Source organism: Netta rufina, assembly GCF_964035555.1.
Source record: "Netta rufina genome assembly, chromosome: 14".
NCBI lineage: Eukaryota > Metazoa > Chordata > Aves > Anseriformes > Anatidae > Netta > Netta rufina.
The window spans coordinates 15,930,413-15,947,920 of NC_140137.1; the positions used below are offsets into that span (position 1 = coordinate 15,930,413).

A 17,508-nucleotide genomic window follows, 5' to 3' on the forward strand; every position below is an offset into this window, starting at 1 on the left:
CAAAGGTGCCCCTCAGTACCAAGTGCTTTGGGGGCTTGCTGCACACACACGGCTCGCTCAGTGCGAGGTGCTGCGGTCTGTCAGCAGCAATTTCCCTGTTCAGTGCGATCTGACAGAGCTGCTTCAGAGCTCCCAACCGGGACCGTGCCTGGTACCTTCCCCAGGGCCCCCCCCTTCCCCTCTGTCCCCTCAGCGACCTCCGCGCTCTGCCCCTGAGCGCCGCAGGGGGCGGGGCCGAGCCGTCGTGCGGCCGCGTGACGTCACTGCGCACGGCGTCGCCGGAGGTGGGCGGGGCTAGGAGGAGGAGGAGGAGGAGGAAGAGGAGGAGGAGGAGGAAGGAGCTGCGGGGCGCGGGGCGGCGGCCGCCATTTTGTTGGGGCGCGCAGGGCGGCCGCGGGGCTCGCTCGCCTCGGTGCTCAGCGGTAAGCGGCGGGCTCCTTCCCCCCGGAGGGGCTCCTTCTCCCTCCTTCCCTTCTCTGCTCCAAGCGGGGGGAGGCCGCGGGGCGCAGCGGCTGCCTGAGGGGCTGAGGGGGCAGCGGGGCCCTGAGGGGGCCGGGGCGGGGGCCGCGCGGGTACGGGCGGCTGAGGGGACTGAGGGGGCCGGGGCCTGCCCGGGGGGGGCGGCGGGGCCGAGCCTGACCTCCCCCGGCCGGGAGGGGGCTGGGGGTGGCGGCTGGGGCTGGGCAGGGGCAGGGGGCGGCTGCTGGGGGCCTGCCCGTTCCCCCTCCCCGTTCCCAGGCCCGGCGGGCTCGGTGCTGGCGCAGCGAGGCCTTTGCCCTGCGCCGCCTGCCAGCTGCATTTACAAAAGTGCTGCGTGTGCAGCTCCCGCAGGGCCGCTGCGGCCTGCCCCGGGCATTTTTTTTCATCATCATTATTATTATTATTTATTATTTTTATTTTATTTTTTTTGTGTGTGGGGGTCCCTCGGGAGCCTTGTGGCACGGCGCGGGGGCGAGGGCGGCCCTCGAGCTGCTCAGGGCCGCGTGTGGGGAAGGCGGCTGGCGGCGTTACGTAACGGAGGCGCCTCAGCAGAAATTTAGAGGAAGGGCATATTTTATTATTTTTTTTTAAATCCTAAAATGGATCATACTGTAAAATGGGTTTTGGCCGCTTTGGGCCTCGCACAGATCGATTTTCTAACAATTACTTGCCAGTTTGCGTTTACTTGGCTCCTTTAGCCAAGAACACGCAAATTCTGTCTAGATTTTGCTCATTCTCTGAGGACTAAAGTGTAGTTAAGTAGCAGTTAATCTTCAACCAAACCTTTTTCTCGAGATTTCTGTGGTTATTTTTCCACCCCAAAACCTCCCTTTGCAGCACTCTTTCACGGGGCTTTTATTTAGGTATTTCTTTATCCATTACAGGGCTTTCTTGCAGGCTGCTTTCTGGCAAACGGGGGAGGGGTCATAGGTGAGATCCTGAATTCACCTATTATTGAGTAGGGCGTGGGGCACAAAGCACTTCTCACCTCGGAAGTGCCGTAACTGAAATCTTGGTGTGTTTCGTAACTTGAGTTGTGTAGGTCGAAAATAGAGAAAAATGGCTGCTGAATTAGGTAAGAAGATAAGAAAATCGGACCTGTAAATGAAGGAGTAACAGATTTTATCTTGTTTCTTTAGGATCGATGATTGGTCTTTAGATGCATCAGTATTTTTATTTCTTACTAATGCATGGTAAATGAGTAAGATTTTTAGGTGACTTGCATCGTGACTGATGCAAAGGTTGCACCAGTCACGTATTTTTGCAGAGTTTAAAACATTACTGTAAAAAGAAAAAAGGGAAAAAAAATACCGATATAGACGTTGTTAACTGCCAACGTGTCAGAAATTTGAAGTGTGTCAGAAAACCTCTCTTTCAGAAGAAGCTTGCCACTTACGTGAGCATTCACATGCTCTAAAAGTATCCTTTTTCATGCCCATAGTTGGTGCGGAGGCAACCATTGTTGCTCTGTGTCAATTTGCACAAGGATATATCACTATTTTTTAGTGCTATATTTCTTTCTAAACTACTTTTCTTCCTGTCAACAAATGCAATGGAAATCTTACTTGTCCTTTCATAGTTAATTCTTTAGAATACGCTGAAACGGATATGTAAGATGTTTCTTGGTTTTAATTTTTCTGCTAAAGGATGAATGTGGTTGCTTTTGATATGTTCCTAATCCTACAGCTGTGTTTTGCTTTCTTTTTCAGTTGTGCATGTACCTGTTTGAACACAGAATTCCTGCATATAACGTCCAGCAACAGGAGCTGGTGGGTTTTGTCTTTGGCAAATCAGCTGTATTGTAAAACAACTGCTTACTCGTGTGCTAACAGACCTCAAAAATAGTGGTTTGGTTTATAGGACTGCAATTATATTATTAATTTATCAATATTTGCTGTGATTGTCGCTACAACTTAAACAGAGATGTTTAATTTTCTTTTTTTTTCAATAGTGATTTGTAAAGAGGTTTGTGAGAGATGTTTTAGGCTAGTTGGACATACTTGGTTTTCATGTAGTAATTTATGTACAATGTAAAGAACCAAATCTGTGATTTTTTCAGAGAATATTTGAAGATTAAGGCCTCTCTCCATGGGAGGCTATTTAAGGAAATGGTTCTCTTTAGTCACCTGAGAGTTTATTTAAAACAGACTTTAATAACATGTTTGAAGCTATTAGTGAAGATGAGCTGGCCTATTTAATCTTGAATTGTGTTTTGTAACAGTGTTGGGATGAGGTAACTCTGCTCACTCAAAAACAAAGTAGTGCATGGGCAAAGCTAAGGAAAGAGGATTGAGGAAATGGTTCTTTCTAGATCTGACTTGCAACTACAAATCCCAGTGTAACACTTCTGTCTTCTATGTGTGTTTTTTTTGTTGTGTTTTTGTTTGTTTAGTGGAAGATGCGGCACTCAAAACAAAGTCATTGCCCTGAGTGGGATGATAGAAGGAGCTGGGATCAAAGAAAGCACAGCAGCAGCCGTAAACGCAGGAAAAGGTCCCACAGTAGTGGACAAGAAAGCAAGCACTATAAGCCAAATCACGTTTCGGAAAGGTACAAGACTCTGAATCGTGTAGTGATAATTTCTTAATGTGCCTAAAATAAACAGACTTTCAGGATATGAGGTTTTAAATGCCCAGAGCTGGTGAGTCTTTAAGTTTGACTCACTTAAGACAAGCTGAAGAGGTAGTTGGTTTTGTTAACACAGTACCCGAATCACTAAATAGAAGTTCTTTAATAAAAACAGTGAATGCTTACTAGTTTGTTTCTCTGTTATCAGTTAAGTGTTGGCATTGAATATGTTCAATATTAAATTTCAAGTGAAAAGTATGTCTGTTCGTTTACTTAATGTGAGCAGAAGGAGGGGAAGAGAAGGTTTGTTTAGTCATTTAATGCAGTGGTAAGTATGAGTTAGATTTCTCTTACTAATTTGGAGGTGGTTTGCTTTTTCTCCCACACTGCTTTCACTGGAAGGATGTGTTTTTCTGTTTTTCCCTTGAGAAGAAGATCCCATGGAACTCTTTTAAGAGCTCATACTCATGCTTATAAAATGCTGGAAGGGGTAGGTGTACAGCAATATGGGGGCTCTTTGCCTCTGCAGCTTTCTTAATTTATTTTTTTTCTGGGCAGAGAAGATCCTTGCTCCAGATACTTCCTGAAGTACTTAATGTTTAGGGTAGAGTACTAAGATCAATGCTGCTTACCTCAGAATCTCCAGGTTTTATTTTTTTTAAATGTTTTGAGCTTTGAAACCGTAGAAGGATTATTACTGTATTAAGAGCATTCGATATTGTGTCTTTGGAAATTGTAATTGAGTTGCTTGGTATATTTAGGAAGTCTCTCTACTTTTTGAGGCCGAATTTCTTTATTACTGTGCAAACTGTGGACTGATGATATATTGTTCCTGTGGATGGCTATGTATTTTGGACTGACAATGTCATTAGATCCCAATAAAGTAATGAGAAAAGCTCCGCTTCTTTTGAGGAGGGAGTTGATTAGAAAACTTTCTTGTTGTAAAGACAGATACTGTGTAACTCTGTAACTCAGCTCAATCACTTATCTTGTTGGAACCTCAAGTTTTTGAAGTGGAGAACATTCACTTAAAATATATTTTCAGTCATTATTTGGACGATAGAGCCATAAATGAAAGAGACCATCATGACCGGAGATATGTTGAGGAATACAGAAATGACTTCTGTGAAGTATATGACCACAGGCATTATCACAGAGACTATGAAAAGAGTCACCATCATCACTATAGCAAATCCTCTGGTCGGAGCAGGAAAAGTAGTCATAAAAGGAAGCATAAGAGACATCATTGCTCCAGTCACCAATCACATTCGGTATGAGTAATTTTTAACTTTATTATTAATGAATTAGTGGTAATAGACTTCTTAAGCAAGTGCTAGAACTTCAATTCCTGGTCACAGTACTTTGGGGAAATATTATTTTATTAATAAAGGATTTGTAATTGAATCCAGTTGTGAGCATATGAATATGTTCTCAGTTGAGGTTTTGGATCAGGATATTGGGGGGATTATCAGTACCAGTTACACACTGGGCATGTAGGTGGCCAGCAGCTAGATCGCTGGGGATTAATCTGAAAAATGTTATCTTGAAAGTGAAGACAGGTAACTGAGCTGTTTTGCAGTGCAGTTATCACTTCAGTCTTAGAGCATAGTGAACTACTTGTTTTTCAAGTAGGCTGTGAGATGCCATCCGTCCTATTAATAAAAATAATTGAAGTAATGTACTTTTTTAATGTAACGGGGGGTATGAAACATGCATGTCTGGTAAATTGATCAGAAGAAGCTGCACAATTCTACGCCTGATTTCAGAAAATTTTGATAAGTCACGTGCCTGACCAGTGGCAGCTAATGTCTTACTGAAGGTGGGATAAGCTTGCTGCTTGCCTTCTCTGAAGGCATGCTGTGTGAATTTCTCATTGCTGGCGTGATGCCCACTGATAAATCTTCAGGTCCAAGTATTTCAATCACCTTTCTGCAATAGAAATGGCAAAATGTATTAGACTATGCAATGCAGATCAAGGGCTTGAGAGTAATTTTTCTTCACTCTCCTTACATGAGGGAAGTAAAATTACTCGATAGCTGATAATATTTAGATGACAAGAATTGTATGTTTTAAAGAGTAACGTTTCACCTGACTGTAAGCTTAGCTATATAAATAAATAACTGCTTTTTGCTGTTTGATAGCAAAGTATTAGAAATAGTGACGTTGCAGTCTTAATCTGTCTTCAATTAAGCCACTGTTTGAGAGTCAAAATTGTGTTGTTTTTTTTTCTGTTGCCTTATCACTTTAAGTATTTATCTGAAAATCTGTTCCTTGCCATGTTTTTCTTCTGTAACATAAACTGTGCCCTGTGAATTTCTGGGGACTGAATTTGAAATTGCTCCTGCCAACTGTTCGTGGCCTGGTGCGTAACTGAATGCCTGAATATCTCCCCGCTGAATGAATTGCGTATTCTGCCCTGAATTCACTCTGATATATTGATTGGCTGGACGATCTTGGTGCCGTTTCCAGAAGAGTCACCGAAGGAAAAGATCCAGGAGTGTAGAGGATGATGAGGAGGGTCACCTGATCTGTGAAAGTGGAGACGTTCTAAGAGCAAGATGTATAGAACATTTTTCAACACTTCTTAAAAACTTTTCAGCAAAAAATCTGTTTAGAATAGTATGTCAGAGGAGGGGGGCTAAAGAAATCTTCATTGCTCTTTTTATTTTGTTTTTTTTTGTGCTTTTTTGTTTTATTTTTTTTGCATATCTTCTTTTCTGTAGAATTTAAGTACTGTGTTCAAAAAGTTCCAAGTAGTAAATGAACTTGAATCTTGAGATTAGAACAAGAGATAGTTTTTTGTTTTTGTTTTTTTGGCTAACTGTTTTCATGACAACTGTCGAATAAATAACACGTTCAGATGCTGAGATTTAAAGTAATTATGCTTTTGTAATGGCACATTTTTTAATCTACATTAGTAATATTCATTCTTGGTTAAGTCGTTGCATAATTCTAACTTGTGTTTGTTCTTTTTAGATGAAATCGTTGCGACTTTAGGAGAAGGAGCTTTTGGAAAAGTAGTGGAGTGTATAGATCATGATATGTAAGTGTTTGTCATGAGATGTACTTACTGACAATGCTGTTTAGCTCAGAAATGAAAGTTCTAGAATGTTTTCTTCAAAAGAAAGTAAGTTGTGGTTCAGATAGTGTTGCAGTATATTTAAAAAAGAAGTGGTTTTATTTTGATCTGAGTTACCTTTTCAGGTGACTTCTGGTTGAAAATTTTTAAAGGTTTTTTGGATGGAAACAGTATTGTTCCTTGATCATTTTTAAGGTTCTTCAGTCATTGCTTTCAATTCTATAATTTTTTTTTCCTTTTCCTCTGTGAAAGGCCCTTGCATGTTATTAACTTTATGCAAGATGGCATACAGAGAAATATTTTTGGCTACTTTTTCTCTTAGATCTTGAGAATCTGTCTTTAACAATAAACTTCCTTGACTGCATTTGTCTTGGGAAACATCTGCCTAGAGAGGATTCCTTTCAAAAATAAACCTTTGTATATTCTATAGAAGTTGTATAAGCACATGGAATAGACTCCGAATTAGGAATATATCTAAGTAGATATCATCTGCCCTTTTTTAAAAGGGAAGAACTGTGTTCCTTCATTATGGTTTTCGGCTGGTTCTACAACCACTGTTGCCGTAACTAGAGGATGTGCAGGTGTTTGCAGAGTATGGAAACGAATTAAGAGACTGAGGATGATGCAGTGAGATGCTGAGAATATAGTTTTGATTCTTAGTGGAAAGCAACTGCTTGGAACTGCTCAAGCTGTAAATTTCTTTGCTTCAGTCTTCATAATCAGGCTTAATCCTTTCAGCTTTCTCTGCATGCGCAGTAATCGAGTCATGCTTTTTTGATAGCATGGTAACTTCAGTGTGATCGCATCTTCACTGGAGAAAAAGAAATTGTTGTATTTCTACAACTTGTGTATTCTGAGACATTTAAACAATTAAATTAGTAAAACCCAGATTCAAGTTATATCAACCATATGTTTTATATCTGCACTTCAGTATAAAGAAGCAGTTGTAGTTTGTTTCCTGAGGCTGTGGTGTATTCGGTCATTTCACAAATAAAGACTGTTCAGGAGCTTGAGGTCATGTTGTAAAGGCAGACAGCATTCTCAAGTCATTAGAATCTAAATAACTCTAGAGACAATTAAAAATTGTCCATTAGTGGATAGGATAGAATGGCCTATGTGTATCTGTTTCATTTAAGTAATTGCATTAGAATTTGAATGTTACACTGAGTGCAGGTCTGTCTTCACTAGTACAAAATGTTCAGATATTAAAATAAATTACTTACTTCCCCTGATTCTATAGGAGCACTGAAAAAGAGCCAGAAGTTACTCAAGTTGCAGAAATCTGATAAATTTTTGTAGTAGGTTTTTCAAATGAGAGCTTTGCTGTTTTCGAGTCATCTTTCAGGTAGATTCCTGATGCTTGTTCTACCTTAAATGAGATAATAAGACTGAGAAGTAGGTTATGTAGCATATGCTGTGGGTATATGAACTTGACCAGAAATGTTTTTATACTGATTTTTTCTTTGCAATGTCCTTAAGTCATGTTCCCCTAATCCAGCTCAAAATTGTGACTTTGGGACTGTAGATATTTCACAGTAATTGATTCAATTTGTGGTACTTTTCTTTCTTTTGAAGGAGAGGAATGCATGTAGCAGTTAAAATTGTGAAAAATGTTGGTAGATACCGGGAAGCAGCCCGTTCAGAAATACAGGTATTGGAACACTTAAACACCATGGATCCAAGCAGCACTTTGTAAGTGTAAAAGGGGAATGGCACGCTAAGGGCTTGGCAAAAGGTTCAGTAAATTGAGTTTTCATGTGTTTATATATTTCTCTTTCAAGCCGCTGTGTTCAGATGCTGGAGTGGTTTGATCATCATGGCCACGTTTGCATTGTTTTTGAGCTGCTGGGACTTAGCACATATGATTTTATTAAGGAAAACAGCTTTCTGCCATTTCATATTAATGACATTAGAAACATGGCTTATCAAATCTGCCAGTCTATAAACTGTAAGTAAATCTCAGTACTTTTATCAAATATGTTGCTATATTATTTTTTTTCCTTTAGGAAATCAAAGTATCAATTATGGATTTTTTTCATTTTTTCCTTGTAGTTTTACATCACAATAAATTAACTCATACCGATTTAAAGCCTGAAAATATCTTGTTTGTGGAGTCTGATTACATAGTGAAGTACAATGCAAAAATGGTAAGTTTTTTGTTTTTCCTCTCAGCACTGAACTTCTTCATCTGAACTCTTCTTAAAAAGTAGTCTTTCTATATATAAAAAGGTCAAGTGATAATCAGTTATGCTTCCTAGATTTCTTGTGTCCTTTGGGACGTGTTGGATTTCTGCTAAGCTGGTAACATTGCTCCAATTCAAACTGAAGTGTTTCATCTGATCATTAGCTAAATTCTTTGCTGTTTAATGAAGTTCTGGCATTAATAAGAAGCATTATGTTAATGGCTTTAAATTTGGCAAGATTTTTTTCCTTCATTTTTCTTTAATGAGCTGTTTGAATCCCTTTCTTTAAAGTATCTGTAAGTTTTGAGAAGTATGTCGGGTCTTGCTTTCTATTTGATTACCCTGAAGGCCATGTAGCAGCCCTTGGCTCAGCAGGCTTAGTAGCCAAGATGAATTCTCTTTGTGATCAACATGTGACATTGATAATTGGCATGGGCCGAGAATAGGACTGTTCTTGATCAGTCCTCAAGAAAACACTTCAGACATGCAATGTTAGGATGAGAACTTGGCTGTACTATGAGAAAAAAAAAAAAATTCTTTTTATTCTGGTGCTCTTTTTTCAAAGTTTAGAAGCTTCCTAGAAACAGAAAAGCAGTATGGGCATCAATACATCTAGTTATGCATGAGGCTCATTTTTATTTATTAATTCGCTTTCAAGAGCTAAAATTATATAAGTGGAAAAATTATATAGAATTATATGAATGTACCAATGGATAGCAAAAAACAAGACTGTTAACCTCAACAGTAACTTCAGTTAGTTATCTAAAGAGAAAAGGAACTCTTACTGTGGGAAGGTCTTTAGATACTCAGCTTTGAGTATTCAGATTAAATTGCTTTATGTGTTCTGCTCTTCTTCCTTGGAGCTGGGGCTGAAAAGGAATCGATGTATTGCAAAGGAGTGTTTTGTTACATAGGTTTAATCTTTAGCATGATGGTTAATTGGAACTTGAAAGATGATTTCAACTGGTAATGTGGTATCTTTTGCCTCTAAGCATGCTTCTAAAAATACTAAAAAATGGCATTTGGATTCTCTTACAGAAGCGAGATGAACGCACTTTAAAAAACACAGACATAAAAGTTGTTGATTTTGGAAGTGCAACTTTTGATGATGAACATCACAGCACATTAGTGTCTACAAGACATTACAGAGCTCCTGAGGTTATCTTAGGTCAGTAGAGACTTTCAGACCTTCTGACAGCTTATTACAGTTCATTCCGATGTCTTTATTTTGTAAACTGGAGTGGTTGCTCATGGTTCTGACAATTCAGTCATCTCTTACAGATGGTGCTGTTAAATTTTTTGAGAGTAAGGGGTAAAAGAAATACTGTAAGAACACAAGTCCAAACACTTTCCTTTCCCCCTTTAACAACCAAGGTTTGGGGAGAGGTATGGAGGGAGGGAAATAGGCATCAGTAATTGCATGAAACCTGGGGATATCCTTTGTGGATTACAGAGTTTGAGAATATATTAAAAAGTAAACCAACTTTGCCTGTTTTGCAGCACTGGGATGGTCGCAGCCTTGTGATGTTTGGAGTATTGGATGTATTCTAATTGAGTATTACCTGGGGTTTACAGTTTTTCAGGTGTGTATGTGAATTTAAATCAAATGTTTTTGTTACAGGCTTCTGACTTTGATCTTTTAATAATATCTACCTAACCGTTAGTTTGAAAGGCATAACCTGACAAGTTTCAAATATTGCAGAGATCAGGTTGTAAAGGCAGCATGCATATATGAAAACATGATGGTGTGGACGTCTCCCTCAGACCATTTAAGATACCTACTGTAGCTTCTTGGCTAATGAAACATGTCTAGAGTTTGAGGGTGCTGCTGAAATTAGGAATAAAGTAAACATTCATACAAAACTTGGGGTGGTGTCTAAAGATAATATGGTGATGCCTTGTCAAGCATATTGTTAATAGATGAGTGTTGTTGTCAAGTGTTGGAGCGTAGAAAAATCTAAGTGTGTTCATTGCTTTTTTTCCACACAGACGCATGATAGTAAAGAACACTTGGCAATGATGGAAAGAATACTAGGGCCTCTACCAGCTCACATGATCAAAAAGTCCAGGTAAGTACGTTATAAAAGGAGTAAGTTGCCTTTATAATATTTCTATTATAAAAGGAATTTTAAAGGTTCCATTGTTAGTTGTGAGCTCCTGAAAATGAAGAAAGACTTCCAGGCTTGTTACCTGCTAGTCTATTGTAAGAAATTGTCAGCTTTAGCTGAATTAAATAGTCTCAACTATCTTAAAATCATTTTTCTTGTCATGCAGAAAACACTATTTTCACCATGACCAACTGGACTGGGATGAACACAGCTCTGCAGGTAGATACGTCAGGCGACGCTGTAAGCCTCTAAAGGTAAGACTGAGGATTTTGATTATTGTATTAGATTTGCAATTGTGAAAGATCTCTCAAATACTTTTTTTTTTTCTCGTTTCAGGAATTCATGCATTGCCAAGACACAGATCATCAAAGTCTGTTTGACCTTGTTCGCAGGATGCTGGAATATGATCCAGCCAAAAGAATTACTCTTGATGAAGCTTTGCAGCATCCTTTTTTTGAACCATTAAAAAAATAAATTCAAAGATCTTTTACACTTCTCCAAGGAGATTTCCTAGACTGTGTCAGTCAACAGAGGTTGCATGAAACTTTTGTAAACTTTAAATTATTTTGTACAGTTAAGTCTGTAAATATTTACATATGTTTTGTATAACTGTCATGTTTATCTTGTTGAACAGTTGTAGTCTTGATTATGGATATCAAAGTGAAAAATAAAGTAATTTTCATTTTTGAAAATAGTTCTGTCTTTGAAACTTCATTCTCTTCCTGTAGGTAGGGTTAGTTAATCACTTGACTTTTTGGATGAGTAGTCCATGCGCTAGCTAACCAAGTTTTTTTAAAGTATGAAACATTTTCAGCTAGCTTTCTTTAAATGTTAGACCCAAGATTTCAAGGGCTATGCTTACCTAAGAACGTGGTATAAAATAACTTTTTCTAGTATTTGGAAGCATGATTGAAGATGGGAGTTTAAAATCTAAGTAGATAACCTCTCGTGGATTCCCTTTTTCCCAAAACTTCCTTTTAAACAGCATATGTTGCTCTTTTAAAAGGAGTCTAGTTAGAGACTGGAAACTCATCTGGTGTTCTTAGTGGTAAGTATTTCCAGGCAAATTTATAGGTAAGGATGGAAAGTAACATTTCATATTTTCAGTACTGTTTTAATTAACTTATCACATAAATGCTAGCTTTTTTTTTTTTTTTGAAGGACTGTACTGCCCCTGAAAAAAAAAAACAAGAAATACTCTGAAGTGGTTGTGGCGTATTTAAGCCTTTCTCTTGCAGTAGTAACAAGCCTGAAGTCTTCAACTACATATTTTTGTGGAGCTTGATCTGTAATTACTGATAAGTAACCTTGACAACAGGGAAGCACTGTCATCAGGCTATAATATAGGAGGGAGGAGGATGGGTTCTGTGCCGTAACTCCTGAACTTTAGTGCTGAGTGGTACTGCTTCATAAGCCTCTTTAATCTACTTTCTTACGTAGTTTTTGCTCTCTTACGTTTAAGTTACTCTTTTCTCTGTCTTTCTCACTGCTGAACGGGAGGGATGGTAGGGCTCATCCAGGCTGTCTGCCAGTCTAGATGCAATTTGCAAGTTTTAGCCATTTATTGCAGTCTTTGGCATGCAAGTCTTAAGGAGAGGACCAGTAAATTGTTTCAGCTCTGCAGGAGCCTCACTTCAGGTTCTGTGCTTGCTGTGCAAGTCCTCAAACACAGTAAGGTTTTAAACTGGTGTCTGCGTTCCTCTGATGTGTGGGGCAGGGAGAAGGCTTAATTTGCAAGAGGCTCCAGACATGCATATCTCTGAGCTGGGGAGAGACTACAGCTGAGGCGAGGCTTTGAAAGCTTATCTTCTGTAACCAGTGCCACCTACTGTGCTTGATTATATCTCATAATACAGACACCCCTCTTCCTGGGTTCTTTGCATCATTGTTTCTTCTCTGTGTGACAGAACTCAGCAGTTGGTACCATCCAGGTCAGCAGTGCCTTTGGTGGGACTGAGGAGGACAGCAGTGAATTTCGGCCCTAGCTTCCTCCACCAATACTTTCCGTCACTTTTCTCAGGAGCAAAGCAGGTACTTGGCTGAGCGTTTCAGCATACACGGTACAAACCAAAACAGTTCTATCAAAATTAGAAAGGGATTGTGTATCCTTCCTGAAGCAGTACTTGAAGCTTCTGCTAATGTAGTTACTAAAACACATTGCACTTGCTAAAGGAGATGCGTGCTAGAAAAAGTGTGCATGTACACATATGTACACACACTATCCTGTTGAAATTCACTCTCCTCCTTGCAAACTTTAAAAATAATACTATGACAATTAGCACAACAACTGCAGCAAGGTGCCAAGTAGTTTTGCAGGCCTTACAGCGTTGCATAAATGAAACTTTTTAGTTTAGAAGGAGGATGGGCACAGGTCCAACATCGCTGGGCTCAGTAGTGGAGCAGCACAGAGCAGTCTGTAGCTGAGGAACAGCTGGGTGCCAGGAGCTCTGTCCTTAATTGGTCTGATTTCTCCTCTTTGGGCTGCCCTCCATGGCTTTATCTTCATGGGGAACAAGATGTTCACATGCACACCCCCTTGTCACTACATGAATGTAGTTGGCACAATTTGTAATCTCTGCATATTTGGATCAAGCTAATGCTAATTGCCTATCCCTGTTGGTAAATAACAACGAGATCTATTTACCTCTTTCTCTGTGCTTTTGATTTTTAGCTACCGTACCTAGAACAAGTCTGTAAACCTTCAAAGTGTTGTCAGGCAGAGGCAGAGCAGCCGTTTGCATCTCTGTAACAGGTCAGTTCTATATTTCACTAAGCATAGACGATGGGAGAAAATTAAGCTGTCTGTTAAGTGAACAAAACATGCTTTGTAAGCTGCAAACAGCATACAAGACCCAGCACCTCAAAAGCTGAGTAGGACAGGGGAAGACTTGCACTGGGGGTGAAACTTCAGAGGAAAGAGGTGAGGAGGTGTGGGGCAGAGGGCTTGGCTGCAGTAGCCACTTATCCTTTTTCCTCTTATATTTTCTGGATGTCCCTGTTGTAAGGAGGGCTCGGGCCATGTGCACGTGTTTTAAGGCAAGATGCTCTGCAAAGCTCCCCCAGGTTGATAGCACGGTGTACGTGCACTGAGAGATCAGCAGCGAAGTCTCAGCAGGCGCGTAGAAAGGAGACAGGGAGAAGGAAGGGAAGAGGTCGCTCATAATAACCTGGCATTTTCCTTCCTGTGTCTTCAGGCATGTGAAGGGCAGGAAATAGTGGTTAGCGAGTGATATAAATGTACCTGGCTAACTGGTTTGGAAGTAGTGGCTACAAAAAAAGCACTGCGTGTACACCAGGGCAGTCTGGCTGCATGCACAGGTGTGTTTTATTAACACGGTTGCTGTTAGCACTCCTAGCAGTTTTCTCTAGCGCTGTCCTAGGCTTCACCTGTCTGTTCCAGAAGTCAGGGTTACGTGTACAAGGGTGGGTCTGGGGCCAAGAGGCAAAGAGCAGATCTGGCTTCGTAGAGTCTAGACAAGCGTTACGTTACCTGAGGCTGTTTTATAGGTGAGTCAAGCGTTGATGTGATGCAATCTGTAACAGAAAAAAAGACAAGGAAGACTTCGGCCAAGTCTGGGGCTGCTTAATGCTGTCTGTGAGCACAGCTTCCCTGCTTCAAAGGCTCCCTAAAGCAGCCGGGACCCTTCACTGCCATTCACCCTGTGCGTTACCAGGCACGCTGGAACACCGCTGCGCTTTGCGGGTGCTGCCTCTTTCCTCAACCACCTCGCAACCCCAACACGGAAAGGGAACGAGAAGGAGAGGGGGACACACAACACCCCCGGCCCTTCCCCGCTCTGCCGGGTCCCCAATTAGCAGCGGGCCGGGGCCGGGACCCGCTGGAGGGCGCCAGCTCCGCGGGCTGCCGAGCGCAGCGGCCCCGGGGCCGGCCCCGTCCCGCAGCTACCGGGGGGGCGCTGGGGGCGGCCGGGAGGGGCGAGGGGGACACCGTGGAGGTGGGGGGGGGGGGGGGACGAGGCCGGGCAGCTCTCCCGCAGGGGGCCGGGCAGGGCAGCGGGGGTGGGCTCTGCTGGGCGTCATCCCCCCCTCCCCTTCTCCCCGGGGAACCGTGGGGGGGGGGGGCCGCTCCCGGAGCATCCCCCCCCTTGCCCGGCTTCCCCCCTCCTCCTCCTCCTCCTCCTCCTCCCCGCTTCCTCCGTTTAAAGGCCGGGTCCCGGCGGGGCCGAGCGGAGGAGCAGCGGCCGCTCCGCAGCCCCAGTGCCGCGGCGGGGGCGCGCAGCGCACGGGGCGGGCGCTGGATGCGGCGCCGGGGGCGGGCGGGCGGCAGCCGAGCGGCTCCGGTCCGGTGCCCGGTCCCCGGTCGGTCCCGGGTCCACTCCTCCCGTCCCCCCCAGCGGGTCCTCCCCGCGCGGCGGCGCGGAGCTGGGAGCGATGAGCGCGGCCGGAGGAGCCGGCACCGCGGCGGGCACCGCCACCTCCGCCCTCTGCCTGCTCCTCTCGCTCACCGCCGTGGCCGTCTGCCTGCTGCTGGGAGCCAAAACGGCGGAGCTGCAGGGCCGCCTGGCAGCCCTGGAGGAGCGCGGAGCCGCCGGTCCCGGCCCGCTGCTGGAAGCGCTGCAGCCCCGCCTGGAGCAGCTCCTCCGAGAGGTGAGTGAGGGGTGGACGGGGCAGCCCCCCCCGGGGCTCCGTGTGGAGGCGCCGGCTTCGTTGTTTCCTTAGGAAAAGTTTTTTTTTGGGCTTCTTTTTGCCTTTCCCTCCTGCAGAACTTTATCCCCTGTTCTGTCCCGGCCCGTTAGTCGGAGCGCGTTGTGGGGTGGCCCCTCTGGTTTCCCAGAGAAATGCCCCAGGGGCCGTGTTTGAGACCGTCCCGCTTTCCCCCTCGTTCCACTCCATGGCAAAGGTAATCCGAGTGCTTACACGCTATTTATCCCCGGGCGCAATGGGCTATAATTTCCTCGTCAGAAACATCTGAAGATGATCCCCGTTACCTAGGCTCAGACGCAGGGTATCGAGTGGTCCAGCAGCGCTGAGCCGATTTCTGGTGGGTAGAGAAGAGCAGCGACGGGTCCCTTCACTTTCAGCCCCAAAGTTTTCTGAAATTACTCATTAAAGATTTCTGTGCTGAAAGACCTCTACTTAATGAGCAGTTGTCTACGCCGATGTCCTTCTCTGTAACTAAGCCAAGCCCCCGGGAGAAGTCACACTTGATCCCAGCAGTATGTTTTTCCACAGGCTGGGGCGTTGTGGCGCTTAGGTTTGGGGCTTTGCACAGGCGAGGGTGATGGGGAGGGCTCCCACCACTTGTAGGAACTGCTTGGAGATCCCACGGTCACTCTGCTGGGTCCCTGCAAACAGGAGCTCGAAACGTGTGGTGGGATCCAGCACGGCTTACGGGGCTGCAGCAGGATGCTCCCGAGTGCCCGGGTCTGACATCTGGGGAGGGTTTATGCTGGTATTTTATTGCCGGCCTGCCCAGGGTGCAAGGCACGGTGCTGCACTAACATCGCCGCAGCCATGAAGCCTCAGTCGTGTGAAAATGTGTTCTCCTGCAGCTCCCTCCAGCTGTGAGCAGCTCCGGGGAGCGAAAGTTGCACCGCGTGTGTGCAGGGGCTGCGTGGGGGCGGACACAGCGCTGGGGTCAGCAGGAGAAATTCTGCTGCTGCTGCGCCTTACGCTTGGAGCTGGGTCCCGCTGGCACCACTGGACTGTGCCCACGCTCCTGGAAACCTGGTCACACCGATGTGTCTTGATAAAGAGAAATGCTAAAAACTATTTTAGTGAAAACCCTGAATACCAGAACAGAGGGGTGCTTGTGAGGCGTAATCAGAAAATCTAGTTAGCGTCCTTTCTGCAGGCAGGAATTAGCCTGCCAGTCGTGGCAGTGGTTCTGTTCCAATTACTCCAATAAATGTGCTTAGCAATGGGACGGGTTTCTGTGGCACTGCCTAAGATCATGTGCAACCTCTTGCTGAGATTTAGTTAAGTGTGGAAAGCTTGTTTTGTACTGGGAATGCTCAGATGGAGATTGTACAGGGGAAAATAAAGCAAAACCGCATAATTGGGTTTCTAATGCAAGAGGGAGCTTGTTGAAACGTTTCGTATGACCAAACTTTTGTCAATATCGAAAGCAAATTTTGGAAAGGGTAACAGATTCAAGGAATGCATGGTAGCCATCGTGCTATCTATTAATCATCATTTTAAACAGGCTGATTCACTCACATTAAGGTTTCAGAACGTGCCTGTTTCTTGAGCAAATTCCTCTTCGTTACATAAGACCTCTCGCTCGTCAGGCAACTTCTGGCCTTTCTGTGCTTGGGAGTTTCTGGGGAGCGAGAGAATATTTCCATCAACATGAACATCAACTGATGCCTGGGGTCAGTTTTTTTGTTACACTCTGTTTTGGTCCTTCTTTGAAGTTTACCACAGCATTTCAGAAGTGAAACCAAAGCTCCATATGCTCTCTGTACATGACCCCTGATACTTTGTTCTCTGTCACTGCACAAAAAGCATGACTGCATATACCAGTCTTGGGGTTTGGGAGCGTAATTTATGGAAGAGCTGCACATGAAGAGCCGCAAATGCAAGACAAACATGCTGGTTTCCATTCCTCTTAGTGTTGTTTAAATGTTTGGCAAGTTAAAGAGGATAGGAAATAATAAAGGAAGGGTAAATGTGTAGGAAAGGCAATGAAAGCCGATTTGGACAACTGAAGTTTAGCTTTTGGCTCTGTGACAGGCAACCATCTAACTGTGGAGAAACTGCTGATTTAAGGATGCAGGAACTTAGCTTTCCCTCGGGTGCTCGTTTAGCTGAACGAGCTGCAGAGTCCTGGTTTGATGCTGTGTGAAACCTTTCTAACAGTGTGGTCCAACTGTGGTGGCATCTACCTCCACTTGCTCTGCAGCAAAAGCCCGAATTCAAAGCGCATCATTTCCATGCTGGAGTGAAAAAGTTAACGTGAGGATTATCGGAGTATCCAGTTGTTGTAAACAAAGCTGGACCGTTTTGTTCACAAAGGATTTATTGTCCGCAGTAGGCAGAGAGTGTCCAGATTAATCAGCTTCATGACAAGAACAATTCAATGGGAAAACAGAAGACTCATTCCAGGATTCAGGACAGGAAAAGATCT

The 17,508-nt window shown here is 43.6% G+C and overlaps 1 protein-coding gene across 2 annotated transcripts; it reads left to right on the forward strand.

Annotated features, from left to right (window-relative positions):
* Window positions 1–308: 308 nt before the first annotated feature.
* Window positions 309–11,100, forward strand: CLK4 (CDC like kinase 4). Of its 2 annotated transcripts, XM_084295226.1 has the most exons (14): window positions 309–422; window positions 2,190–2,249; window positions 2,873–3,030; window positions 4,094–4,319; window positions 5,518–5,608; window positions 6,025–6,091; window positions 7,703–7,819; window positions 7,909–8,075; window positions 8,180–8,274; window positions 9,349–9,478; window positions 9,811–9,893; window positions 10,300–10,379; window positions 10,585–10,672; window positions 10,755–11,100. In XM_084295226.1, the coding sequence occupies exons 2-14, from the start codon at window positions 2,196–2,198 to the stop codon at window positions 10,890–10,892; spliced, it is 1,494 nt and encodes a 497-aa protein (XP_084151352.1). In that variant the 5' UTR covers window positions 309–422; window positions 2,190–2,195; the 3' UTR covers window positions 10,893–11,100. The 2 variants fall into 2 exon arrangements, with proteins under 2 accessions (XP_084151352.1, XP_084151353.1); XM_084295227.1 differs by lacking the exons at window positions 4,094–4,319; window positions 5,518–5,608 and having other exon boundaries at window positions 349–422.
* Window positions 11,101–17,508: the final 6,408 nt, after the last annotated feature.